Source organism: Sabethes cyaneus, chromosome 3 (genome assembly GCF_943734655.1).
Source record: "Sabethes cyaneus chromosome 3, idSabCyanKW18_F2, whole genome shotgun sequence".
Lineage (NCBI taxonomy): Eukaryota > Metazoa > Arthropoda > Insecta > Diptera > Culicidae > Sabethes > Sabethes cyaneus.
The window spans coordinates 34,805,887-34,833,631 of record NC_071355.1 but is presented as its reverse complement, the minus strand read 5'-3'; the positions used below and the strand labels follow the sequence as shown (position 1 = coordinate 34,833,631).

General features: G+C 39.9%; 3 protein-coding genes across 3 annotated transcripts; 2 read left to right on the top strand and 1 right to left on the bottom strand.

The window, feature by feature from the left end:
* Positions 1-208: 208 nt before the first annotated feature.
* LOC128742161 (mitochondrial import inner membrane translocase subunit TIM50-C-like) lies at positions 209-1,833 on the bottom strand. Its single transcript, XM_053838407.1, has 3 exons — positions 1,547-1,833; positions 1,288-1,474; positions 209-1,234 (listed from the first exon to the last, which is right to left on the bottom strand). The coding sequence occupies exons 1-3, from the start codon at positions 1,743-1,745 to the stop codon at positions 385-387; spliced, it is 1,236 nt and encodes a 411-aa protein (XP_053694382.1). The 5' UTR covers positions 1,746-1,833; the 3' UTR covers positions 209-384.
* Positions 1,834-12,113: 10,280 nt separating this feature from the next.
* Positions 12,114-14,448, top strand: LOC128742908 (golgin subfamily A member 6-like protein 4). Its single transcript, XM_053839403.1, has 2 exons — positions 12,114-12,999; positions 13,083-14,448. The coding sequence occupies exons 1-2, from the start codon at positions 12,164-12,166 to the stop codon at positions 14,410-14,412; spliced, it is 2,166 nt and encodes a 721-aa protein (XP_053695378.1). The 5' UTR covers positions 12,114-12,163; the 3' UTR covers positions 14,413-14,448.
* Positions 14,449-23,120: 8,672 nt separating this feature from the next.
* On the top strand, positions 23,121-25,008 carry LOC128741718 (isopentenyl-diphosphate Delta-isomerase 1). The gene is made up of 3 exons (XM_053837704.1): positions 23,121-23,653; positions 24,006-24,152; positions 24,211-25,008. Exons 1-3 carry the CDS (start codon positions 23,363-23,365, stop codon positions 24,517-24,519), a joined length of 747 nt encoding a protein of 248 aa, XP_053693679.1. The 5' UTR covers positions 23,121-23,362; the 3' UTR covers positions 24,520-25,008.
* The last annotated feature ends 2,737 nt before the right edge of the window (positions 25,009-27,745 follow it).

Here is a 27,745-nt window from a genome sequence, read left to right as displayed (position 1 = left end):
TCCTGTTTTTTGTCCCATATATTTGGAACAAACTGACAAGAACTGTTCGTCAGTATATTGCTTGTGTCGAGCTGACATATACTTATATGGCACATAGTTTTATTTTGGATGGTACAAAATCCAGCCATTTCAATATGTAATAACAGTATAGGTAAACTTTTGAACCGGCCAAAATTTCTTTCGAATAAAAATCATCTTTCTCATACGAATGAATGCTGATTGAAATGTACTTAGGCTTCAGATATTAATGTTTGGCGTGCTACAAGACAAAATTACCAAATCTTTTAAGTTCAGCATTACCGCCCAACGGTCAAGGACATTTCAAGCAGTGTAAACCTTTCTGGGACTTATTTAAAAGACGTAAAATAACAATCTAATTTCTACTTAACGGCCACTCCCAAGAAAACTGGGTTTCCACTTTTGTATCGCTGGTTTGGTGCGGTGTTTCTCCTCTTGCTCTTTTTCCGCCATTTGCTCTGCCAAGCGGCGTTGATTTTCTCGGAACTGCATCAACGGATTGGGGAATTGCTTATAGTGAGTCATCACTTCTCGTACGTCGTCCACCTCGCTATTGGCGATGGTGAGTAAAAATGCCATCAAATCAAACAGGGTGGTATCATCATCGTTTCCGGTCCAGCGCGGAATGTTGAGCGTATTTTCCGGATGTAATTTGGTCGAATTAGGGTCCCAGTCGACAACAATTACGCGGTTTAGATCACGATTCAAGTTGTCTAAATTCTTTACGTGATGACCATCGACAAAATGAGTAGCATCTCGAACCAGTCGATACATTATATATCCGTGAGGATCTAACGCATCCAAGATAGGAAATACCGTCATTCCTTGGTCAGCAGTGAAAATTACAATTTCAAAATGTCTTGCTAACGATTCCAAGAACTTATCTATGCCAGGACGTTTCTTGAAACGCCACCCGGTTTGATACGTCCAATCCGGATGCACCAGCACATCTTTCATTTCCAAAACCAGCGTATAGGGTGGTTGAATGTAAGGATACTTGAGCGGATCTGGCAGGAGTTTTTCACGCGAAGGCTCTTGGATCATTTTCTGGTAATATGTCATCGATTTCCAGAGACGTTTGAAGTATTGTTGAAACGTTGGCAATTGGCTGAACTCATCTTCGATCACATTACCTTCCGGGTCGCGATCTGGAGCACCGAATATAAACACCGTATAGATAGAGAAAGCCGTGACAGAAGCGCCGAAGATTATAAAGCTAAAACAAGAACTGTTAGTACTTGTAAAGACAATACTTTTTTTACTGCTTACCCAAGCTTCATTCTTTTCCAAGAAGATTCTTTCTCTTTTTTGGATTCCTCTTCCTCCTTACGCTTTTGTTCTTGAACCTTTTCAGCTTCGGCCGTCTCAACCGCAGTCTGAGGGAATAGCTTGGAAAGCAATTGTGGTGCTGCATTCTGAACATTTGCTTTGGAATCGTTTCCGCTTTGGGATGTCACTATACGAGAAAAATTCAAGCTGACAATCTAACCGGCATTCAAGATTACACAACACTATCATAGGCACTTACCTAAAGCAGACAGATGAAGAAGGCGTGTGGGAAAACAAAGTGCATTCTCACACGGCTCATGTCGTTGTTGCCGGAGCCACAAAAGTTGCGCATTTTGATTGAATGAGTATCGGCGCACGAATGCAGCCGCTAAGGAACAAACCTGAGGATTATGAACGTTGACTAGACGGGAAAACTGTAACAGGTTTCTATGAAACATATTCGCTTTTTTTTTATTTGCGGAGTATCGCAATTTTAGTACGCGGTTGCACTATTTGCAGGCCATCTGCTTTTTTTTTTTTTTTTTTTTTTTTTTTTCTTTGTGCTGTCATTTGACTTGGCTAAGACCATGGTTGATCCATCTCGCCGGTTATCTTGTTTAATGGTGTTTTACATCGTTTCTCCAAGATTGTTCTTGTTATAGTGGTATTTTTATTTCATGTAGGAATTCTGTTATTTGTTTCATACTAATCTCACACTCTTCGTTAAAAATTTTCTCTAATGGTTTCGTGTATTCCAGTGCTGGGTAGTGATTTCTTGTCGTATTAAATTTAGTGCAGTTATACAAAATATGTTCCAGATCTTCTTTTTCATTGCAACGATCGCACAAATTATCTGCTTCAAGCCCCCATTGGGCTTTTTTGTTTTTGGTTAAGGTGTGTCCAGTTCGGATTCTACTCAAAGTTCTGATCTGTGTTGGATTCAGGTTAAGTTCATTTGACCAAATACTTCGACGTGGACTCCCCAAAATTTTGGCGTGCCAGATTCCTTTTTGTGTTGACTTAGTTTTATACTCTGCTGTCCACTCTCGCCATATCTCTTCTCGACTAACTATTAATGCATCGCCCATTGTGATTCCGTTGAAAAAAGTCTGACGGTTTTTGGTTTTGGTTACAGCTGCATTATCAGCCATCTCATTTCCTTTTATTCCTTGGTGGCTCGGTATCCACTGGATTTGGATACGATTTCGTTGTGTTTCCTGAAGCTCTTTGTAGATTTCCCACGCTATATAATTTTCCATCAGTATTTCTTTATTTAACAGCATCTCACACGCGCTCCTGGAGTCCGTGAGTATTACGGTTTTTCTATATTTTTTCTTTTTACAAGTTTCTATAGCTTGCAGAATAGCTAAAATTTCCGCGTTTGTAATAGTAAAATTGTCATTTATTTTTTCCGCTTTTATTTCTCCGTCCGTGTCATCGTACACTGCAAAAGCTACTCCCGATGGGGATTTAGATGCATCAGTGAAAATTCGATTAAAGTCTTGGTATTTCATCTGCATGTTGGCCTGGTAGTACGCCTGCCAAATGATGTTACTGTAGTCTTCTTTCCTTCTGTTACAGTTTTCCAGCTTAGGCTTGACTATTTGTTCCATGTTGTAAGTACCGATAATTTTCATTCTAGTTCTCCATTGCATATCTTTCTCCGACGGATGTACCTGGTATAGTAGATCATTGTGTTTGTCCGCGACGTCCGAAAAGTGTGATCCATTGGACATTTGTCTGTTTAGCGTAGTGCAAATAAATTTTTGGTTTGGAGTTCTAAAATATGTTGTTCGAATTAGCTCTCTTTTCGTTAAGCTTTCGATTCGCTGCTTCATCGGTAATTGCCCTGCTTCAGCCAAGAGGACATGTATTGGCGTGCTGCGTAGATAACCCATCGCGTATCGTACATAAGCATTTTGCACTATTTGAAGCCTTTCAAGGTTCGATTTGGCACTGTTTCCGTATATGACTGCCCCATATTCCAAACGACTCCTTATTATTGCGTTCCCTATTCTGAGGAGGGTTTTTGGATTTGAGTTTCCAGTGCGCCTTCCTATTAGTTTCATAAGTCCTAATTTTTTTCCCCGTTGCTACTGATTTTCTCTATGTGCTTCCTGTGTTTCAGTCCACGGTCCAATACGTATCCAAGGTACTGGTGTGTATTGACTACTTGGATTCGTTTTCCATGTACTTTAACACGAAGATGATCCGTTCTCTTGTATGTGAAGGGAATAATGGCACATTTATCGAAGTTGACGTGTAGATTTAATTTTTCTAACTGAACGACCAGCGACTGTAAAAAATTATTTAGACGTTCTTCTGCGTCTTCTATGGTTTTTCCTTTAGCTATTACAGTAAAATCATCCGCAAATTGGACGAGCTCCGCATTCTCGTTTGAAAGTTGGTGTAGGTCCGCTGTGTACAAGTTAAATAAAATTGGGGACAAGGGACAACCTTGTGGTAGTCCTTCGTTAACCTTCATTTGGATGTTTCCTTCTGCAGTTTCTAGTATCATTAGGCGCATTTTCATGTACTCGTATAACCATGATAGTAACTTGGATGGTATTTTCTGTTTGCTTAGCTTATCTAAGAGTAGGTTTGTATCTACTCTGTCATATGCCATTTTAAGGTCTAGGAAGGCAACAAGACATTCGCATTCGGACCCTTTAATTTCGTGTATAGTATTGGCAACATAATTGACACATGTAGAGGCCGAAACATGTTTTTTGAAGCCAAAGGATAGTCTCGGTATGAGGTTGCCAATCTCTGCTACCTCCGCCAGACGGTTTTTGATAACTGCATTTATTAGTTTTATTTCTACGTTCATCAAGGCTATCGGCCGTCGAGAAGTTATTAAGTTATCTCCAATTTAAGGGAATCCTTTCTGTTATGAAAACCTGGTTAAGCATCTCGCAAATTTTAACCTGCATTTCAGGATGTAAGTTTTTCAGTATCCAATACGACACTCCATTAATCCCGGGGGATGAAAAAGTTTTTCTAGTTTTTAGAACTTTCAGAAACTCGTAATCCTTTAGAGACATTTCGTAACCTTCAAGTTCGGCTGACGTGCTACTTGTTGGTTTACGCAAATCCTTGTGCTTGTTCTTGAAATAGTAATCCATAAATTCCCTGGCTTGCTCTTTGGTTAGACTGCTCTTCAATCTTTCTTCACCAGTCAGAGACGTGTCGATTCCCTTTACTAAGTTCCAGAGGCACCGAGAGGGTGTCGATTCATCTATTTTTTCTGAGAGGTCGAGCGTGTACTTTCTCTTCAGGCTTCTAACCTCTCTTTTAAACTTTGCTCGCTGCTTTTGAAGGAGGATGTAATTGGATCTTGTTTTTTCCTTATTGTAATCCCTCAGGGCTTTTCTTTTGGAGCTGTACAGTTGGTCTAAATCAGTGGTCCACCAAGATTTCAGGTAGTTACCTTTTTTATTTTTGACTACAAAGGTAGCATCTCTGACTGCTTCATCGAAAATGTTAATCATCTCGTGTACGTCGTAGATGTATTGCGGTCTTATACTGTTTAATTTCTCCAGCACTTTTTCTTTGTTTACTTTTTTGGTTTGTGTATTTACGACTGGAATGCTCCCTAATATGTTTATCCATATGCATAAATGCACTGCACCTACTTCTTCTTCAGCACTCCAAGAGATTTTCCCTGCTATTCCTGGAGTGGCTAAAGTAATATCGATGGCAGACTCTCTTCCTCCTGGAGCTGTGACCATTGTTGGCGTCCCGTCATTTAACAAAACTAACTTGCTGTCCCCAACGAGGTTGGCTAGAAGTTTGCCTCTGCTGCAATTCGGAAACGAGGGACTCCACAGCTCGTGGTGGGCATTAAAATCCGCGCTTAAAACTGTTTCGTCTTCCAGGTTTTCTATAAAGTCGAACAGGCATTGTAGGCCATCACGTACTTCCATGGTCAGGACGTTGTTAGGTGGTATATAAATTGAAAAACAGTTAATTTTTTTAAAATGTGCTCCTACGGGTTGTATTTTTATTGCTGTTACTTCTACCGCTCCCATATTTGGTAGGCTGAGTTCTTCGAACGTTATACTTTTCTTAATTAGGATGCCAGCTCCTCCGTACCCATCTTTCCTTCTTTTGGAAACTAGCTTGTATCCCTTCATGATGAATTGCTCTTGTTTCAGCCAAATTTCCTGCAATAGTGCTACATCTATATCGTTTTTAATCATAGTCGTGTAGAGCTCCTCTCTTTTATCCGTTGGACGTATACTTTGGATATTATGTTGTAGTATTTTGAAGTCTTTATTCGCCATTTTCATGTTCAAAATCTATTCTGTTGTTTGTGGGTACTACGTATGTTTCGACGATCTTGTTCAGTTCGGAGCAAATGTTAATTAGCAGGAGATCTGTTTCGGTTTCTGTTCGTGGGGCATTTAGTTTTATTTTCAAGTTATCTCGTATATTTATTATTGTTTCCAGCCACGATTTATCCTGGAAAAATTTTTGGATGTCTGTTCTTAACTGAGCGATAAAAAGCTCGAAGTCGGTAGCTCGGTGTGGATTAGTCAGCATTACAGTCGATTGTTCTTTATTGCGGTTCTTTTCGTTGCTTGCTCGCTCTTCGTGTCCTTTTGACATTTCGTTGTGTTTTCTGGCTACGTTGTTAAGATTCCTTCTATTTCTTCCGTTGTTTGGGCTGCCGAGGCCACTGAGCATGTCCACATTTGGAAAACTATCCTCCTCTTGTAACAAAGCATACGGATTTGATGTTTCGATTACGGATTTGGCAGCTTCTGCATACGTAATCTTCGCCTTTTGCATCTCCTTAACTATCTTTCTCCTCTTTAACCTTTCCGGACAATCTCTGTTTGAAGCCTTGTGTTCCTGTTTACAGTTTACGCACTGTGTTTGGTTGGTACACTGTCCCAAATTATCGTGTTGTTGACCACAATTGCTACATTTCGATTTGCCTTTACATGCAGCAGTCTTGTGCCCAAACCTCCAACAGTTGGCGCACTGCTTGACAGGGAAGATGTACAGCTCTGTTTTAAAGTAACACCCGAAGATTTTGAAATTTCTTGGCACCTCTTTCCCTTGAACCGTTATTTTTAGATTAGATGTGTCAACTAGTTCTCCGTTTTCATTGCGTCTTTTAATTCTTTCTACCCGTTGAACTTCATGTTCTGCGTATGTGTTCTCGAGTAGTTCTTTTTCGCCGAACTCCACGGGGACTCCCGGGACGAAACAGACGGTCTCTTTTTGCGAAACAGGCGTGAAGATTTTTATGTTGAAGTCCTTTAGGCGCATATTTTTTATTACAGTGAAATCCTCCTTCTTGTTTAAGTGTACTTTATATCTGAAGCGTCCAATTTTCGTGATTTCTTTGACTTCAGTGAGTCCCAAGTTGAAAAGAAGTCTTCCTACTGCCACTGGATGTGTTGGGGAAGTTTTATTGAAGTCGTCCGGTTCTAGGTAAACGAACTCCTCTAAAGGTGTCTCCAAGGGCCCGCCTATTCCGGTGGGAGCACTGTCGTTCTTCCCGGTTCTTCTTGTTGCATTTGGCTGTGAGCAAGGTGCTTGGACAACTCCAGCTTTCGAATTTCCTGGCGCCTGGGACCTAGTCAGCATTTCGTCGACCGCTATAAAATACTCTTTTAGAAAAATCTTAGAAAAAGGACACTCGCGCACTTTCGTTGCCCAAAGTGGCCTAAAATCCAGTAGAACTTTAGGTTATTAATTCCTTCGAATTCAAATTTTCAAGATGGCTGACGTCCGGCGTCAGAATTTAATACGATTATTTCTTAGATGTGCTCGAAAGGGTAACTTTCAAGCCAAAAACATGAAAAATATACACTATCGTTATAGTGTTTAAAAGGTTCAGCCATCTGGTCTGAGACCTAACAATTATTAAAGAAACACTTCCTGAAATTTGTTAAAACTCGCATAGAAACCGGAGCAATTTTTCAAACCGACCGGATACCGCGAAGACTTGTTCGAATCTGTTCTTATTCTACATCTGCTTTTACTTTCAGCACTCGAGATCGAGAAGACGTTTCTTTTTACACTACACGCTTGTTCAGATTGACTCTTTGAATGAGTAAATGCCACGGTAAAAGCATAACACCTCAAAGGTCTCGTTAAATATTACGTAACGCAGTAGGGGGTGAGGATTTTTGTTGAATTCTAACAAATCTCGGGTAATTTTTCAAATAGACCTATATGTATCCCGCATTTTGCACCTTACTGGACACCGCAGTCTAAAAGTGCGACTGGCACAAAAAGTGCGACAATGCGAGTGCTGTGAATGAGAAAGAGAAAGAGTGACAACTGCAATGTTGCTGTTTTCTTTTGTCATATACATTGGCATTAGAAAAAATAATCTGGATTAATCCAGGTACAGCTGCAAAGCACAATATATTTGCAGTGTGTCAGGTAAAACCACTCCATTGACATCTCTATAACGAGATGCAGTGAACGTCAGCGACAGCATGTCCTGGACTCAAAATTTGGGGTTAGCAACATAAGGCTGAAAATCATAAGGCTGAAACACGAAAGGCTGAAACACGAAAGGCTGAAACACGAAAGGCTGAAACACGAAAGGCTGAAATTCGAAAGGCTGAAAACTAAGTAACGCCTACATAAGGCTGAATGGACAAAAGGCTGAAAACTCATATGGCTGAATGTTCGAAAGGCTGAATAACGAATGGCTGAAACTTAGAATAAACAATATGTACGTAATGCTAAAGGCAGAAATTTCAGAATTTTTCGCAATTTTAACATAAATCGAAGAAAACTTAATTAACTTTTGATAATTTTTTATGATTATGAAAAATAATTACATAAATTAATAATTACTACATATTATAGGGTCCAACGGGGCAAAGCGTGTCATTCAAGCTTAACCTGTGCACTGAGAAGGGTTTGCTTGCTTTTCATCTCGTTTCAATGTGTTCCACTAAATTTTTACAATGATCCCTATAAAAAATGTTTATGTGTCAAACACATATCTTTTTATATGCACAAAATTTGCACATAATCAAATGCGAATAATTTACATGTGTACTTCTGAGCGGATTTTGATTATACGAGCCACATGAAGATCAAATGGAACTTCGCCCTTAATCATATGCAGAATATTTTGAGTGCGCTTGATTGCAAAATATCAGTAGGTATTTTAACCGCAATGTGCATAACATTATAAGTTTTTTTTCTAAGCAATCGTGGCGATATTGTGCATTAGAAAAGTTTTTTTTAACTTTTCAAGGACTTTGAGAAAAAAAATAAAAATTTTTCAGGCAGCGAAATTATTCGATAATGCAAAATATGATTGTTTAAAGTTTAGCAAAATCAAATGAAAACAAATGAATCGTTTGTTTGAGAAACCCCACAAGCGCCATTTGATGAGTCAATTTTCATAAGTTTTTGGCATTTTTGAATTACATCTTCTCTCAAATACTGCAAAAAGGTTAATTCCATAAATCCCTTTTAGTTGAGGTTGAGAACATTTTGAAAAAATCAGGTTTTTGTTATTTTCCTATACATTTGTGTCAAAACCACATGTGGGCGTGGGGTTTCAAATAAATAATTCAATTGTAATTACAGGTTTACTAGTTTTACAGTTTTCCGCAAAATGTATTCTTTATTTTCGATTCGTTGTAATCATTTTATTGCTTGATCTCCTTAGCATCTCATGTGTTCTTGTCTCAATTGATGTTATTTTATGCCCACGTAATAAATCACACAGATTATTTAGATGAAATGGTATAAATTTAAAACGCGTTTAAAGCAATATTTTTCTGTGAAAGCAGTCATGCACCGTGGTTCGACTTCAGTTTTCTGGTCATATCACTTTCCTCAAAAACTTTTTTCACGAAAACGATTTTCCCGAATAAATTAACCTAATAAAGTCTTTCCCAAATACACTACTTCATCGAATTTTTTTCCGAACTCACTGTTTTTGCCGAAGCAAAGCAAAGCCTGGGTGCTAATTCCGTTATCGAAATTTGACCTTCTGTTTGTTATACGACAGACTCCGCAACCAGCTGTTAGAATACAGGACAGTGCGGGGTCAGTGCTACGATCCTATTGACTCTAACAGCCTCTCCCAGCCGAGATTCGAACATACGACGACTGGCTTATTAGACCAGCGTTAAATCCAATGTCTCGAACTATTCCATTCTATAAATTACAAATTATTGCTTTGCCACTGCTTAACTGATTTTCGGGAAACGCGAATTTCGGGATTTTCGCAGAACGACTCATTGCGTATAAAGTGACTTGACTATACAATATTGCCGCGTAGCGCCACTTATATTGCTTACTGTTAAATAAGAGAACTGTTTTTTCCTTGGAGAAGAAAAAAAGCATGGAATTGCTATTTCCTAGCAAAGTAGAATGTCGCTTCCAAGCCTAGGAGAAAAACCTATCCGTTTGAAAATGGCATTCTATGAAAGTAGTCACGCATTTTTAACAACCCGCTTTCCTGGGAACAGGTATTCGAGAAACTTATACTTAAAATATTTTTCGGGGAAATTGTTTTCGAGAAAAAGCGTTTCGGGAAACATTCGCGCGTACGAAGCTGTAAGGTGACGGACACAAATTTCCTAAGACGGGCATGTCGATTCTCGTTTGTCGCTCCGTCTGCAGAGTGCTTTAATTTTAATTCCGAACGAGTGGCAGTGAATAAGGACAACACGTACTGGGTTATTGAACAGGTGGCGAATATTTTCGGTTAGATTGTTGAAATTTGGTAGAAACAGCAACCATACTGCATACTGATTACAAGTACTACTTCAGGCATTGACGGTTTATTACCAAGAGAGAGCGGGTGGGGCTGGATAAATCCCCCGCAATCTTTTTTTTCGACAGCATATTAGAATTAAATGCAGAATAAGTAATCGAGTCTTATTAAAGTGACGCAAATAAAAATTGCACTTTAAGTTTTCATCTAAAATAATTAGCCAAACTTAATTTTTTCTTATGTCTTAGGTTTTAGGACAAACTGTTCTATGGGGGGCTAATTCTTTTTTATGAATATCAAGAAATTTTTCAACTGTTTCAAAAACTTAACGTCATTTTTTTGGATATTTGTGTGTACTCCATCCAACTATGAATGGCAAATAATAACTGTAGTAGAAGAATTTGACTCAGAAATAATCTTTATGTCAATAAAGCTGTTATATTTGGCAAAAATCTGTAAAACAATGCACTTCTTTTCAGCCTTATATATTTTTCAGCCTTATGATTTTTTAGCCTTATGTCATATTCAGCCTTACGTCATATTTAGCCTTTTGTAGCTTTCAGCCTTTTGAAATTTCAGCCTTTCGGTTTTCAGCTTTTCGAGATTTCAGTCTTTCGATTTCAGCCTTTCGTAGGAGACCCAATATTTGACAGCAGGCCCAAATCATTACTGCTGGCAGTTGAGTGAAACGCAGTGCTGACATGCTATCTCACTTTCGCACACACGAGATGTTGGCAGCGAAGACATGGTTGCCTGCCGGTGGGGTGGGTAAAACAGTAGCCACGACGGGTCAACTTAATTACGTAATATTTGAATGGCTCCAATTGGCCGTTTCAAAAAATTCGTATTGGATTCGATTTCGAACACGGCGGATTCGAACTTCTTTGATGAGTTACTAGATGAGTTACATACGTTACGACAAATGTCATATATGTAACGCGGTAAGTCTTGTTTTGTTTGGGTCAGTCACTTCCAAGGGAATGCTCCATTAACGAGAGCAGCGACAGCAGCGAGTACAACATCGAACAATGAAACTCGATGGTTTGCTTTTTTCTTTTTTTTCTCGCTATGTTACTGCCAGCGAGGGGATGCGCTGTGCTATCCCTCGCTATGTATTTGACAGAGGATAATATCGCGCTTCCAAAACTGTCAACGCTTCCAAAAGTGTCAAATTTCAATAGATCATTACACGGGAGCTCCTAACCACACTTTTTTGACAGCACTTGGTGGTTTGTTTACATGGTGTTAAAGTTTGAATTGAGTTTTCTATCTTTGTCCGGCAGATAATGATAGAAATTTATAGTTTTTATTGAAGAGAAAGTGCCTTACATGCATTTTACAGAAATTGATGCAGTAATCCTTCACGAAATTTCAAATCGAAACTGCTGGATGTGACAAAAACATGTAAACAAACCACCAAGTGGTGTCATTTGACGGCAAAATGACGTCATCGCAAAATGATCTATGGCAGTAACCAGCGGGGTGCTATCCTTATCTTAACGAACGGTGTTTGACAGTCGACTTAACGAAGGGCGCTATTTGCAGGAAATGCAGGAAATAGCGCCCGTCTGACAGATAAATTTGCTGCCAACCTTGTCGAGATGTGCTGAGGATGTTGGCAACAAAAACATGGCATCCATCGCAAGCCCCTGGCAGTAACATAGCGAGAAAAAAAAGAAAAAAGCAAACCATCGAGTTTCATTGTTCGATGTTGTACTCGCTGCTCTCGTTAATGGAGCATTCCCTTGACTGCCAGGGGCTTGCGACGGATGCCATGTTTTTGTTGCCAACATCCTCAGCACATCTCGACAAGGTTGGCAGCAAATTTATCTGTCAGACGGGCGCTATTTCCTGCATTTCCTGCAAATAGCGCCCTTCGTTAAGTCGACTGTCAAACACCGTTCGTTAAGATAAGGATAGCACCCCGCTGGTTACTGCCATTGAAATTTGACACTTTTGGAAGCGTTGACAGTTTTGGAAGCGCGATGTTATCCTCTGTCAAATACATAGCGAGGGATAGCACAGCGCATCCCCTCGGTCACTTCACTTCGGCGTTGTTTTTTCATTTATTGCGTTTATAATTTATCAGTTTTAAATGAAAGTTATTGTTATTTGTTTAAATTTTGGTCTTTTTCTTCTAACTCAAATAATCCTAACAATGTGATGAGTGATTCAGACGATACGGATGTTTTGTTGCTAATTCCGCCGGATTACTTCAACAAAGTCGAAGGAACGGTTGCAAACCAAGCTGTGCAATATTGTGCAGTGGATTTTCCTTCATACAGCGAATTCTCACGTTTGTCGGACCTGCATAACAGCAGCCGTTCGATGTCATATGCAGCCAGTAATAACGAGTCCCAATCAGGGATTCAATCTTACCGAAGTACCATTGCCACCACTGCCACGAATGGAAACGGAGGCTTCAATAACGCTATGGGCGGTTACGGGTTTCAAAACTTTTACTCTTCCACGCCTCTTAAGGGCCCTCTGGATGTTCCGTCAAAATTGCAGCTACCAGGCAATAATCAGAATGTACTGAGCGAAATTGACCAGTTTCTCAAAGTGAGTAGCAACAGCAACACAATCCGTGCCCCAGTGGAACTCGAGAAAAGCCCGGATAATTCAATCATAGACATGAATAACGTTTCGTTGCGCGAGATTCCATCTCTCACGGCAAGTGACTTTAATTCTTTCAACAAAGCAACCGTACCTCAAAAGCCACCTCGGAAGGATCCTCCGGCACCGTCCGTTGTGAGTAAGCTGTCGTCGATAAGCTCTCGTACGCCCCTGCTTAGCTTGAGCGAAATTTGGAACAGCAATGTGATCAACCAGGAAAGCTCCAAGGTGCAGGAAGAGCGCCTACGTCGGCAGCACTGTGAGCGTAATATTCAGGCCCTACAGGGTAAGATTTTGGAATACGAACAGAAGATCGCGGTGGCCATCGATGTGGACAAAGAAAAGGAGGGAATTATCCTGAAACTTGAGGACAATGCAATACGGTAAGAAGCCTAGAATTTTGATATGTTATTTTTAGTAATTTTAAGTTTTAAGTAATTGAGCTTTATCGTTTTCTCAATTTAAGCTTGGAACGTCGGGTGCGCGAGCTGGAGCAAACGCATGCCGAAAGTCACGAAAAACTTTTGCAGGAAAATCTTGAAATTAAAAACAAAAATTTGTTTCTTGAAAAAGAATTATCCGATACAATAGCTGCCATCCGTCAGTTGCGAGATAAAAACGAGACACTTGTATCGAAGATAGAAAGCGTAACAACTGCCAACCAGGACGTGGCTGACGTTCATAAAAATCAATTAAAAGATTTGGAAATTCGGCTTTCCAATAGCAAAGAGAGCGAACGAAGCTTGAAAGAACAACTGACCAGACTGAAAAAATCCAATGATCAACTAAAAGATGAGTTCGAAGTGGAACGAAAAAAAACTGAGGAATGCAACAAATTGAGAGCAGATTTTGCGTCTTTAAAAGTCAAATCGGATAACCTGAGTCGCAAGCTTAATGAGTCTAACGCACAGAATGAATCCTACAGGACACAAATCCAAGACCTAAAAACTGAAAGTAGCACTCATCTAGAAGAGAAAAGGAATCTCCTGAAAGAGCTGGATGTGCAACGACTTTCCTTAAAAAAATACTACCAGTCACAGTTGGAAGATGTTGTATCTGACAAACTAAAAGAATTTCAGAAAGAGTTGAAGTCTGTCGAAGAACAGCTGAGGGATGAAGCAAAGCGAAAAGAAAGACTTCTCGCTGAAAGAGCAATCAAGCAAATTGAACTAATCAACCAAACTAATGAACAAGAAATCAAACTTTTGAATGAAAAATACTACGAACAGGAATCCCTTTACCGACTTCAGTTAGCCAATTCGTCTAAAACTATCCACGAGTTGGAGAGTAAACTTGCTTCGTATCAAAACCGGCGGGCTGACATCGCCGAACAGCTGCACACGATCATGGAAGCGCAGTGGCAGAAGGCGCTGGAAGTGCTAACATCACCGTCTTCTGCAGCCTTCGACCAAAGCGGTCAGCAGACGCAATCCCGTTTCAGTAAATTGTGCGTTGATCACATCGATAAAGATCAACTGGATGGCGTTAAAACGCTCAAGAGCGTTGCTGAGAATGAAATATTCCAGACACCGATCAGCAGCCGTCAGCAGAAGTCAGGTGATAGAAGCAGTCTGCCGAAAGATTTGCTACATAATTACATTGAACTGCTGTTGGAAAAATCTCCGAATGATTTGCAAGGTTTGGAAAAGCTACTAGCTGCTGAGAGCAGAAAAGAATCCAAGGAATGCAAGGAACGGCCGTCTATGCTGCCGGCCGGAAAACCGCAGACATTGGAGTTCAGTTCGACGGGTAATGTAAGTAGGACCATTGGTAAAACACCCCGACCGTGGAGGTGATTTTTTGTTAGTTTTTAAATTGTAGCATATTTTTACAGAATCAAACGGCTCTTTTGTGTAAATAAAACATTTTGCATTTATTTTGAAAAGTAAAAAAGGCCGTTATATTTTTACTTTTATACTTCGGTACGAGTAAAACGTTTCCGAAAAATAATTGGACGTTTGCACTTTCTCATGAATATGGTAGCGATGCACGCTTTAATTACGGTTTAACATTATTTTAATCCAGGTCAGCTCAATGTAATGATGCCATACGGCATCACTCAACACGTTTTATGTTTCTCGCCGTAACATAAGGCCAATTTATATTATTTGGCCGAAAATATCACATCAAGTATTTGAGCTTTGTACGTTGAAGTTGGTTTTATTTATAGCTTGGTTCAACTCGCGAATCTTCTGGTTAAAAGGAAGGAACTATCATGAACCTACTAAGTACCTACTACTTCAATGTCTCTCCCGTTATCTAATTTTCTTTCCTCTTCACGTCTTGCCACGCCTTGTGGATACTATAAGACACCTGTGTTTTATACTTTCTTTTGTTGATTATAAGAACGACTTGTTATTGAACAAATATTGCCACTCATTGTTCGAGGGGGTACTCCATCGAGAAATTTCTATCGTTATTGAAACCGCTGAAGAAGCAGTTCACGTAGGTTTTGGCGCAATTAGTAATCCATATTCGATTTTCACCAAACCTGCCACTTTGTCAAACGTTCTCTGGAGACCACTGAGGACTCCGTATTTGCTGCTGTTGAGGTATGACCTCCAAAGCATAGTGTTTCGAAGAGATCTAGGCTGCACATTAAGTTCGATTCGCTGAAAAATATAAGGGCCGACCAATTTTCCGCGCAGCGCTGTCAGCGACTAGCAGGGTGAAAAGATCAGCAGGCCGCGGTTTTCTTAACTCGGTAAGTGGTAAGGATTTCGCCAGGGCAACCGACGAAGAGCAAAACGCAGAAAGCGGCGCAAGCCGGGTTTGATTCGTTCAGAACTGTTGTGGTAGTTCGGGTTCCAGACCGCAGAACAGTACTCCAGAGTCGATAGGGTAAGAACCCCACAATTCGCCCCCACCCCAGAATTCGCCCTCCCATTGGTATTCCCGTGATTTAACTCAATATATAGTTGAAATATAAGTTGTTAGTTTAATTTATATTCATTTTAACTCAGTTTTCAGTTATTTGAATAGAATTCGTTGTGTTGTTTTATGTATTTTAATGATTTAATGTGGTTTGAAAAATAGGTAATGTATTTAAGACGCGATTTTTCCATTTTCAAGAACGAGCACGAAAAATAAAATTGAGGAAAAGTAATGGAAAATCGTATCTGTTTGCACTTTTTTCGCATCACTTTGGTTATATCTGTTTCAAATTTCATAATTGTGCTTTTATTTTGATATTTTATCGCAATTCTGCTGAAAATAGAACATAAATGCACTGGGCGAAAACTGGGTATTGTAAATCATATGAGTTCCAAAATTCGCCCGGGTCGAATCTGTGTATACTTAGCCGAACTTACTGCGTGAACCAGTTTTCGCCCTCATCTATCAAATATATGCAAATATGCCACACATAAGCAAATGCAAGTCACAATCGATTAGTTTGTTCGCTGATTTATGTTTATCAAAATGGTGAGTAAAAGTATAGAATAAATAATATTTTGATGCAGAAAGCACATCATATCTTCATTTAAATTCATCTAACAAAAGAATTACCTGCTAAACATGGGCTAATGGGGTTTCTACCAAACGAACTGTTGAATTAGCAATAATCGACATCGAAATTGATAATAAGATTAAAACCGCACGAATTAATAAGACGCGCATAATATTCTCAAAAATCACAATTTTTCTTGTCATGAGAATAAATCTGACTATTGGAAAATCACACGAAAAATCCGTCTACTATTTTAAAGCATCTAAGCGCAATAAAATTGTTGTCATGAATAAAACTTTGAAAAGTATTTAATGTTCATTGCAGACAACAAAGAAATATAGTGTTGATAAAATAGAATATTTCGATAATATCATGAAAATTCTAATAGCTTAGCATTACAAATCCGGTCTAACCAAAAATGCTAGTTAAGAATTCCAAGTTATGTCAAAAAATATCCTAGTTGAGTAGGTAAGATGGGTATGCTTGCCAGTTACCAGGAATATTTAATACTGTAAACCGACATACCCATTTACAGACAGTGATTTACTAAACAATTTTTTTTCTTCATCTTTTTATTGACTATATTAAGCAGTTAAGCTTAGTTATTTCTTGGGGAAGAGGTTAGGTTGTGGACTCGAGTCTCACCTTCGATTAGTCAATATATATAGCCGAATATCAAGATTTTCCAGTTCAACTAATTTTTTATTGTTCACAGTAAACATTTACTCTTTCCCAAAAAATTACTAAACAATGATATAAGTAATCATTAAGTTTATTTAAACTATTAAAATAAACATTGTACCATTCTGTAGGCACTGAATTGTATTTATTCGCCCACATATCAATAGTGAAAATGAATTCAACAAAGGACCAGAAAAAGCACTATTCATTTTAAATATCTTTGACGAGTGTCAAAAGCCTTATTTTACTGCAATGAAAATAAACATTTAGTAAAAACCCACCTTCTCTGTGTTTTTTAGTTTTACTGAATCAGGTATCAGGAGGTGATGATGATCAGTTTATTTCAATTTAGATTAACATTTAACGAATTCCTGATACAAATTGATTGCCATATTAAGGACTGGATAGACATAATCTTAAAGTTAAATAATAGTAACAACAATTCTAACAAAATAATTGAGGTTATTTGGGAAATTTGCAACAAATAACAAGTGGGCGAAATCTGGGTCACATGTGGGACGAATTTTGGATCGCTATGGGCGAAATGTGGTACTAGAGGTTCCTGCACAAAATTGGCTTTTTTGCTATCAAATTTCAATTTTCGCGATTCCTAATAGCCAAAATAGATAGAATATTAATATATATAGTCCTACTTGTCTGAGTTCAGGGCTGATTTTATAATAATATGGCGATTTATTCATTTTACAGCATAAAAACCTGATAAAAGGGGCGAATTCTGGGGTCGTTACCCTATGATCAGGGAGCTGTATAATGTTTTGAAGTAGTAGACGTCTATGAAATTTTTGGCGAACTTAAAAATGAATCCCAGGGTCATGGAGGATTTGTTGACGATATATGATGTCGTTCGAATCTCGGCTGAGAGAGGCTGTTAGAGTCAATAGGATCATAGCAACTGGTCCTGCAATTGTCCTGTACTCTAACGGCTGGCTGCGAAGTCTGTCGTATAAAAAAACAGTAGCTCAAGTTTCGATAACGGAATATAGCGCTTTGCTTTTTTTATACAGGGTGGCAACTGGATATGAAGAACCAAATTCCCTGATTTTTGCGATATAATTTTAACTGAAAATGCGTTTCGATCATTGATATTTGAATTGTTTATCAATCTACGAGGTATTGAGGAATATTTCCCCACCTACTCTATTTCCCTAGGCGAATTCTTCAATCACTTTCTCTTAGGCCCCGTACAGAGTAAATGCGACAGCGACGCGACACGACTTCGCTCTCATGTTGCTAAATGCACAGTCCTGCTTCGGGCGAAAAAGGGCTGCGCGTATAACTACAGCAAGAAATGTCGCGTCGCGTCGCATGTCGCTTGCACTCTGGCGGTACCCTTATTCTACCGATCAGCAAATTGCACTCCTCCTGTGAGTTCCTCATCTGTTCTTTTTCCCGCGCAAGTTTATTCGCAAACTCAGGCGCAAGCGGAGTTTTAGTGCCCATTGCGGCTAGCTCTCGAACCCGCCGTGGTGCTTTTTCTACCAGCCACGCGGAAATGTTCGTAGGTTTTATTTTCGTTCTTGGAGCCATAAGCAATGCAAAAAAGCAGTTTAATTGAGCTAATTTTTAATTTCGCTTTACCACTGGTGGCTGTGCTACTTTCTGATTTCTGACCAACGCGGCTTATTTCACTTTGCAAGGATTGATCGGGATTTACTCTTCCGGGTCCAAGATGAAGCCAAAAATTTGTAACGTGGAAGGTAGGGTCGCTACACCCGCATTTCGGTTACAACTTATTACAACAGTATGGCAAGTTTATGTACTGCCGTGCGTCAGTGGAATTTCTCCACATTTTTCTCGAAAACCGAATTTTGCTGCGGTGCCACTGGCATTTACATGTTCTGCGAATTGTGTCACATGTTGCAAAATGTCCGTCCTGAAACTTCAATGTCATTCGATTCGACTTGACTAATGCCAAACGAAACGCGCAAAGTGAGTGCAAACTAAATTTGTTATATCACTTCACTTGCCTCGCAGAATAAGGCCGTTTGCAAAACACTGAGCTAATTATCGATAACCCACATCTTGTGAACTGGTTCACTTGAGCTGTGCGTGAGCTGTTCGTCCATCTCTAAGAGTCCAGGAGAGTCTACGGAGCTGTACGATCTTTCTCCGTGAGCTCCGGGGAACGATGCTGGTCTAACAAGCCAGTCATCATAGGTTCGAATCTCGACTGGGCGGTGCCGCGGATCTTTGCACTAGCCCCGTAGTTTTTCTGTAGTCTAATAACCGGCTGCGAAGTCTGTCGATAAAGAAGGGTCGAGTTTTTAAGGTCGTTTATACCCTTGTTAATGCACCTTCGCTACTCTTCGATTTCAGTTTGTACTCCGTCAAATATCGTCAGTAACGTCGCGTAAGTCTTCCGTGAGCATGGTCTATCGGTCTAATGGGGGGTTTGTACATTCTCAGATTCATACGGTGGCTTATACCTCGGCGTTTTGCGAAGAGTAAAGTTCTGCTTGAATATGCCGCTGGATGTCGTTGTGCGCGGCTACCAGCGATCCGACATACACGAACTCATCTGCCGCTTCTGGTTCGTCGCCGTCAACGATTACCGGCACGTTCGTCCTCATTTGAGCCTCTGCCATTCATGTATTTGGTCTTTGAATGCGTCTTTGAATGCGGTCTTTGAATGCAATATCTGCTCGTCGGATCACCCTAAAAGCGATGTTGGAAATCATGCAGAATAAGTTGTCGGCAGTACCCTCGCGCCTCGCCGCGGATGGAGGACACTCGATTCTATGGACGCTAATAGCATCTCCCAGCCGTGCTTCGAACATAAACGTACCTCAATGCTAGCCGGAAGACCAAAATTTTAATATTTGTCTTCTATTATTATTATTATTATTATTATTTTGTCTAATGAAGAACACTCAATTTCAACCAAAATAGCTTTTAACTGAATATAATTCCCCATTTCCTGAATAAACTCTTTACGGTTAGGCTGTGTAAGATTTTTTCTTTTAACCCCCCCCCCCCCTCCCCCAAGGATCATTTCTGGCTACGCCCGTGCCGCAATGGGATTACTTCCACGTTAAATCGGGTAGATTGTTTTATAATTTGGTTGACTGGAGAAGCGCTCTCAATCAGTGCAGTGAAGCAGTGAAGGCTCACAATGCCCATTGGCAAGAGCGATGTCACGAGTGCGATTAGGCGCGATATACACAACGCATAAAAACAAGGTCTAATCATGCAACGCAACTAAAATCCAGATCTGCTCCAAAAAGTCACAATCCTTGTTGTCCATTGCAACCACTGTTAATCCCTGACGAGGGTGATCCGGATGGCGAACTTCATTTGCGAAGAGCCCGGTTCGGTATTGGCGGATAAATAATCACCTAGCGGAGTTCTAAGCGATAGTTGTCAGAAACAGGGAAGGAAAATCAGTGATTTTGATCAATTCTATGAGTTATCGCCACACGCTCAGATCGCGATCCGGACAGCACTAACAAACAGTGAGTATTTAGCATTAATCACAAGGTTTTGTTCTCTAAACAGTCTCAGCAGTCGATCATAGCAAAGCAAAGCCTTGGGTTTATACCATCTTTAGACATTACCCTTCTTTATCGACAGACTTCGCAGCCGGCTATTAGGCTTACTTACTTATTTATGTGGTCATATCCGCCGGTCCGGCAGAACAAAGGGATGAAATCAGAGCTCTCCACTATTGACGGTTACCCGCCATGGCTTTTACCTGTCGCCAGGACAGGTTCTCGTCTACAGCCCGGATGGCGTTGGCTAAGCTCCGTCGCCATGAGCCTCTGGGTCTGCCTCTTGTACACTGTCCTTGTGGATTCCAGTCGAGTGCTTCTCTGAAAACCTTGTTCGCTTCTTTCCTCAAGGTGTGTTCGATCCACTTCCTCCTACGTTCACGAATTTCTGTGGCTATCGGCCGTTGATGACACCGACGATGGAGTTCCTCATTGGATATCCAGTTATCAGGCCACCAGGCACAAATGATGTATCGCAGGCACCGGTTAATGAATACCTGCAGTTTTTGCGTTGTCTCCGCTGAGACGCACCATGTTTCGCAGGCATACAGCAGTACGCATTTAACGTTTGAATTAAAGATTCGGATTTTCGTGCATAGAGTGATCTGGTTTGAGCGCCAAATGTTTCGCAGACCTGCAAAGGCACCCCTGGCCTTCCTGATCCGTGTGGCTATCAGTCTTGGTACCACCATCGGGTGTTGTTTGGCTACCAAGATATTGAAGGGCGTCTACCTGCTCAACTTGTTGTCCCGCTACTGTGAAGTTGGTGGAATTGTGAGTGTTCACTACCATAGACTTAGTTTTCGCTACATTGACTGTGAGACCTGCTACCTAGGAACACTCGGAGAGGTAATCTAACTTGCTCTGCATATCGTTTCGGCGTTGTGCGAGCAAGACAATGTCATCGGCTAGGTCGAGGTCATTTAGCTGCTCCATCGTTAGAGGATTCCAAGGCAATCCTCGATTTGGTCTACTGTACTGAGAAACAGAAGCGGTGATAAAATGCAGTCCTGTCTCACGCCAGCAGCAACCCTTATGGGGTCGGACAAGACGCCGTCGTGCAAAACCTTGCACGAGAACGCCTCGTACTGAGTCTCGATGAGATGGACTAGCTTATCTGGAACTCCTCTATGCCTAAATGCGCCCCAGATGGCTATTAGAGTACAGGAAGATTACGGGGTCAGTGCAATGATCCTACTGACTCTATCTAGCAAGCACCGCCTAGCCGAGATTCGAACATACGACGACTGGCTTGTAAGACCAGCATCGTACCTCGAAGCTAACTGGGCAGTCGATCTTAGCGTTACATCTTATAAAGGTTGCTCTTGTCGTTTGTATTAAGATTCAAACGCTGCAAATAACCAATCGCCTGCATCTGTTATATTTCTCAACGCAATCATGCAATGAACATGATCTCATATCAGATTAATCATAAACTATACAGATCGCGACAAAATATTTGTCGCTTATAAGTAGAGATGTCAATGGATCAGAATCTCATCGCTCCTATATGATCTTGGCCGCTATAAGCGATTTTTTTTCCATTCCTAGTCAGCACCGATTGAGTGGTATAGGTAGAGCCCAATACCTGTTGCACACTTAGCAAAAAGCACCGAATTCGGTAAAATTTTACCGAAATCTAAACAGCTGAACGTTCGGTAAAAATTTCGATGGTGCCAATCGACGTTTACAGATCATTAATAATGTTTGGTGCAATAAAAAATTTTACCGAACGTTCTGCTGTTTAGATTTCGGTAAAATTTTACCGAACCGATTAAGTGTGTGGAATTGGGATAATCAAATTCCCGGAAAGCAATACGGTCTGCCCCGGTATCTAGAACAAGTGCGACTCTATGATATTTTTTATCCAAACCAATTTTGAGGGAGATTAAGGTCATCGCATCTAGATCACCATCCTTCAGAAGAGGAATCACCTTGATAGGATCCTCACACTATAAGCTGTGCCTAACCAACTCTGTGGCCCTGTGCACAGCCAAAACAGCTTCTTTGGGAGAGGGACAGTCGTTACCAGTTACCAGCCAGTGAAGTGGTAGACTTGGTGCCGATGAAGGGCGGCACGCTCTTCACGGCTACGTTTCAGTGGTGGTTCTCTAAAAGTGATTTTGGAAGATAGCATCGTTAAGGGGGGACCCTACTGTGCAAGACCGAAAAATAATAGATTTTCGTAAATTTTTTCAGGTGCTAGAATTATAGTTAAGTACTGGGGTATTTTGGTTATTGGTTAAGGTATATTTGTTATTTCTATCTAGACTTCTTCGCCTCTCAATTGGCTTCAAGGTACTCACTGGTCTAACAAGCCAGTCGTCTTATGTTCCAAACTCAAGTGGGAGAGACTATATTAGAGTCAACAGGATCGTAGCACGAGCCCCGCAATTGTCCAGTCCAGTGTTCCATTTGATTTTGTCCAAATTACGTACAGCTGGAGTCCAAAATACGTTGGCTACCCTAACAGTTGAATGCGAATTCTGTTGAAGACTCAAATCCATCGAATTGTAGCATCAAGACTTTGCTTTACTTACAGATATTTTTATGTGGCAAACAAAAACATAATCCGCTCAGAAGTGTAGATGAAAGTTATGTGTCGAATGGGCAATATGTATGACTTTTATAAATGCAATTATGTGTTCAATATCTCGCTCGATATATTATTTTGATTTTGTTTGTTAATCGCATACGAAAAAATTATATGTGAAACAATAGTTTAAATTTTCTGAGTGTATCAGGAAGCAGCATTTCGAAATAAGATACCTTACGTTGAACGTTCTTTGAATCTTTCACTTTTCGAGTTTGCTAACGATGGCAAACGTCAATTTTGTAAACACAACCCAAAAGGCCAAAATCCAACAGCGCATTTCGCAGTTTCAGTAGCAAAGCAAGGCTAAGAGTAGCAAACGAAACGAAACTACAACCGAAGTGTATTTTAAAAGTGACAACGGCACGTTGTGGAATGTGTGTATCGTCTGCAGACAAGAAATTCCGTCAACGAGTCGCAAATTAGCATATTGCCCGCAGATCGTTTGGTGAAGTGACTTTAGGTGACAAGTCTTTTTATCAGTGAATAGAAAAGCAGCTCACGGGATATCGACAATGGCTTTGCTGGGGCGGTTAATCCGTGGACTTCCTGAAACACTGACCCGTTCGATCAGCAAAAATGGTTACACCAGCATAGCGGCGGCAACAGCCGCTAAATTACAGGAATTAGCATTAGAGGAAAATTGCATTCTTGTGAACGAGAACGATCAACCGCTTGGGAACGCTTCTAAGCGGGATTGCCATCGTGTAGATCCTAAAGGACATATCCGGTTACACAGGGCTTTCAGCGTATTCCTTTTCAATACCAAGGGCGAAATGTTGCTGCAGCGCAGATCGACGCACAAGGTAAGTGAGTTTCCATTTTTGTATCTTCCCATCCTCCCATCGAACTCGAAGCTGCGAAGTGTGCAGGCAAAAATGTGCGTATGTGTAATAAAGCTCAGCCGTATTGTTCGTGTGAATTGTTTGCTTTCTCCTGCTGCATGGCTGCGAAATGATTTTATTACATCATTGACGTAGCTGGTAGCTTACACGTTGAGAGTGATAGCGCTTTTAGCGACTCCGAGTCAAACTATCACAAACAGACAATCAGTAACGTCAAAGGGAATTTTAAGTTTGGCTTATCTGAAGACAAATATGCAAATCAGCGACATCTACATAATAATCGTGTTTCTTGTGCCTTAAATCCTATTTTTAGATTACCTTTCCGGACTGTTACACCAATGCCTGCTGTAGCCATCCGTTGTACGATATTGAAGGTGAACGCGAAGAACTTAACGCGCTCGGAATTCGTCGGGCTGCCCAGCGAAGACTGAATTACGAATTGGGAATCCCCCTAAATGAGGTACGTATCCGTTCATATTTTCTCTCATTTATGTTTTACAAAAATATTTGTCCACCAGGTCCGGCCGGAAAATTTCCATTTCCTGACGCGGATCCACTACGCCGACCAAGGCGACGGTGTGTGGGGAGAGCACGAAATCGACTATATTCTGTTCCTTCAGAAAGATGTGACCCTGAAACCGAACGACAGTGAGGTAAGCGAAATCCGGTACATCCGACGGGACGACCTGGATCGTCAAATCTCCGGTCTGGATGCTCCGCTGACCCCCTGGTTTCGGCTGATATTGGCCAACCGGCTGAAGCTGTGGTGGGATAACCTGCATCGGCTTCGAAAGTATGAGAATCTAGAGAAAATCGAAAAATTTTGAGCGGCAGTTATAACTCAGCATGCAGCAAACAGTGGGGCAATACTAGTTAATACGATTGACTTATTGTAAAGTTTTCTTTATATGTAGTTAGCTTTGTTAGAGGTTGTTTTATCACAAATATATCACAGGGTTGGCTTAATTCATGGCTTGAACAGTAGTTCGAGGATAACCATTATCAACGATTCAATTCTCATGAGTTATATGAATTGTAGAAAATGACGATATAAAAATTTTTTGAATACGTAATGTTATGGAATGTAAATTATTTTCCTTTGAAGCAATGTGGTGTCAGAAAAATAGTTTGTTAAGTGACCTAGGTACATTCTATATGGGAAAAGATCATTCATACTGTTTTGGAGCGTCTATATTTCAGTTATTTGAATCAAAAATCAATTGTTTCATACGAATTTACAAAAATCAATCAATTTACTTTTGTTTCTATTGTAGAATTGTGCCTGTTTTTAAAATTATAAGATCTGCATTAAATTTGTTTCAATGTTCAGAGTGTAAAATGGGAAGCTTTCATTTTTGAGAAAACTTTTAAAAACTGTCTAATGGTAATCTTAAAATAGGCATGCTATACCGAAACACCATTTTGCACAACTTTGATAACAGTACTCGGCTGTTACAGGATATATTTACACATATACTGGGATACCCCGATATAAGACAATTTATTATTTCAAAGATTTGTCTTATAGGTACCGAAATTATTGTTTTATATCAAATAATCATTTTTTCAAAAAAAAAAAAATACTTGCATCAGTAGTCGTCAACCTTGTGTTGCGTATTATGTTTTTTGAACTGTTTATTATTGTTGGAGCTTTTATATTTTTTACAATTTTTAGTACTAGGTATTTTGAAATAAAGAAAATCTTGCCGCTTTTGGAAGGGAGTTTAGCTCTGGTGTCACTGACAACTCTGTCTAAGAAATTTGTCTTATATCGAGGTTTCTCTGTAATTCCTGACTATAACTTCAGTGTGTATCGCAGCAATGTGTACACTTTCTACAACATAATTTTTAGATTACGTTAAGAAACTACTTAGGTATATGTTGTTTCAAGATACGCATGCTCACTCTGCCCTTTGCAGCCAAGATACAATAAAAATAAACTTGATGACCCAATAAATAACAAATTACTGCTATTATACACAGCAATTGTCAATAAACAATAATAGTGACCATATGTAGAACCGGAAGGTCCATAAAATGCGCTGTAATGCATACCTATACAGCTTATTTTATTTTTTATCTACCGTGGACGCACCAAATTTGACGCAGGTCCATAGTGGACGCACTTTTCAGAAATTTTCGATAATAACTTATCTTGCCTATTAAAATTTCGAAATTTTGGCCCTTTCTTTACACTTATGAAACACATTCGTGCCAAAAATGCTTTTGATTGGTCATTTATTATTGTAATTAAAAAATAAACAAAAAGGGTGTTTGTCAAATGCGCCATTTTTTCTTACCTTACCACAAACGCTAAAGAAACACTCAACTATATTTAATATTTTTTAAGCGTAAAAGTGCTTTTTTGTTATAATATCTTCGAAAACTATTAAGACATAAGAATTAATAATATATTGTACACGTTATTCGAACTCTAAAAGCTTTTGAGCTTATTTCTGGACAAAAATGTTTTGCGTCAAATTAGGCTCTTAGTGTTTCTTATTATTTACAGAGTAAGACATAAAAAGTATGTCATGTATTCCGACACTAAAAAAGTCGTAAGTCACCAAGAAAGGTATTGGTTCAACAGTTTACCGTCTCATTAGGTGTTGCAGAGACCACAGTTCGTTGTAAGAAGCTGCAGAAAACACTTTCTCAGGGCAAACAAATAGTTTTAGCGTTGGAGAGGTCGAGGTCCTATAAACTGTAAATGACTCGTTTTGGTTTTGAGTAAAATCAAGTTCCCCGAACGGGTAGGGCAATCAAAAACATTGATTTTGGATTAAGGTTAAATTAGGATACTTTTTTCTCTTACCTGGCAGATCCAATCCTGCAGTTACTGCAGTTTCCGGTAAGCGGCTAATTTAGTTTTTCCTGCGACACCCTGAATCTTGACATTTTCTTGTCTTTCAAAACAACAAATTTTCACGAATTTTCATTGTTAAACACAAATTATGACAGATTTTTAAATAGCCTGCTTGTGGTTGCAATATAAACATATCGGCAATCGGTTTTCGCAAAAACTGGGATAAAATACATCCCCACAAATAACGAAAACCTTGTGTAACTATTTTAAAAAATAACGCGCAATCATCTAAAATACAAAATACATTGTCGTTTTCGCTAAATTATACTATTTTTTCAAGTGCGTCAAATAAGGAACATTTTGTGTCAAATAAGGCACATTGCAAAATTCATGCGTCAATTTAGGAACTCCGAGAGCATCTCACAAAAACTTGACACAATATAAAGAATTCAATGCGTATTTAAAGTTTGTTTATTTTGTACATATTCTTTGCTAGTCTAACTATTACTGTGCAAAACCTTGACTTTATTGGCCAAACCGTTATTTTGTAAATAATGTTAAAAATTGAAAATTTCTTAACCGCGTCAAATTTGGTGCTTCCATGGTTAGAGACCTTTCCCCCCACTAAGAGAGGGGGCTCCCATACAAATGAAACACAAATTTCTGCATTTCTGCACTCGAGAACTAATCCAGCAAATGGAACAAAATTTGACATGTGGGCGTTTTTGGAGACAAGAATTTTTTCTATGGTGAATTGAGACCCCTGCCCTCTTTAGAAGGGGAATTATGACCCCTCTCCCCTTTAAGAGGGGGGGGGGGCTTCCATACAAATGAAATACATATTTCCTCATAATTCGAGAACTAATCAAGCAAATGGAACCAAATTTGGCATGTGGGGGGTTTTGGAGGCAGGATTTTTTTTATGATGGTTTGAGACCCCTCACCCCTGTGGTAGGGGGATAAGGACTCTCATTCAAATAAAACAGAAATTTTTGCGTAACTCAAAAACTAATCGATCTCGAGAAATTTTAGACTCTCATAAAACATTAGTCAATAACAAGACCACCAAAAACTACAATAGTAACAGCGAGACGGCCACAGGACGCGAGTGTTGCCGGCGACCTGCCGTAGGAAGTGCCGGACACTGCGGGAGGGGGGGGGGGTCGCACAGCCCCCCCTAGAGATCACCTCTATCTGGGTTTATTTATTTTCCTAGATCTACAGACCTCTAGTTCTTTCCTTCAGTT

Excerpts from the sequence above, each read along its gene's own strand:
- LOC128742908 (XM_053839403.1), top strand. The coding sequence starts at position 12,164 with ATGAGTGATTCAGACGATACGGATGTTTTGTTGCTAATTCCGCCGGAT. Across the intron at positions 13,000-13,082 it reads CTTGAGGACAATGCAATACG|CTTGGAACGTCGGGTGCGCG; the intron begins GTAAGAAGCCTA and ends TCTCAATTTAAG.
- LOC128741718 (XM_053837704.1), top strand. The coding sequence starts at position 23,363 with ATGGCTTTGCTGGGGCGGTTAATCCGTGGACTTCCTGAAACACTGACC. Across the intron at positions 23,654-24,005 it reads AGCGCAGATCGACGCACAAG|ATTACCTTTCCGGACTGTTA; the intron begins GTAAGTGAGTTT and ends TCCTATTTTTAG. Across the intron at positions 24,153-24,210 it reads TGGGAATCCCCCTAAATGAG|GTCCGGCCGGAAAATTTCCA; the intron begins GTACGTATCCGT and ends TTTGTCCACCAG.
- LOC128742161 (XM_053838407.1), bottom strand. The coding sequence starts at position 1,745 with ATGTTTCATAGAAACCTGTTACAGTTTTCCCGTCTAGTCAACGTTCAT. Across the intron at positions 1,475-1,546 it reads TCTTCATCTGTCTGCTTTAG|TGACATCCCAAAGCGGAAAC; the intron begins GTAAGTGCCTAT and ends TTTCTCGTATAG. Across the intron at positions 1,235-1,287 it reads TGGAAAAGAATGAAGCTTGG|CTTTATAATCTTCGGCGCTT; the intron begins GTAAGCAGTAAA and ends TTCTTGTTTTAG.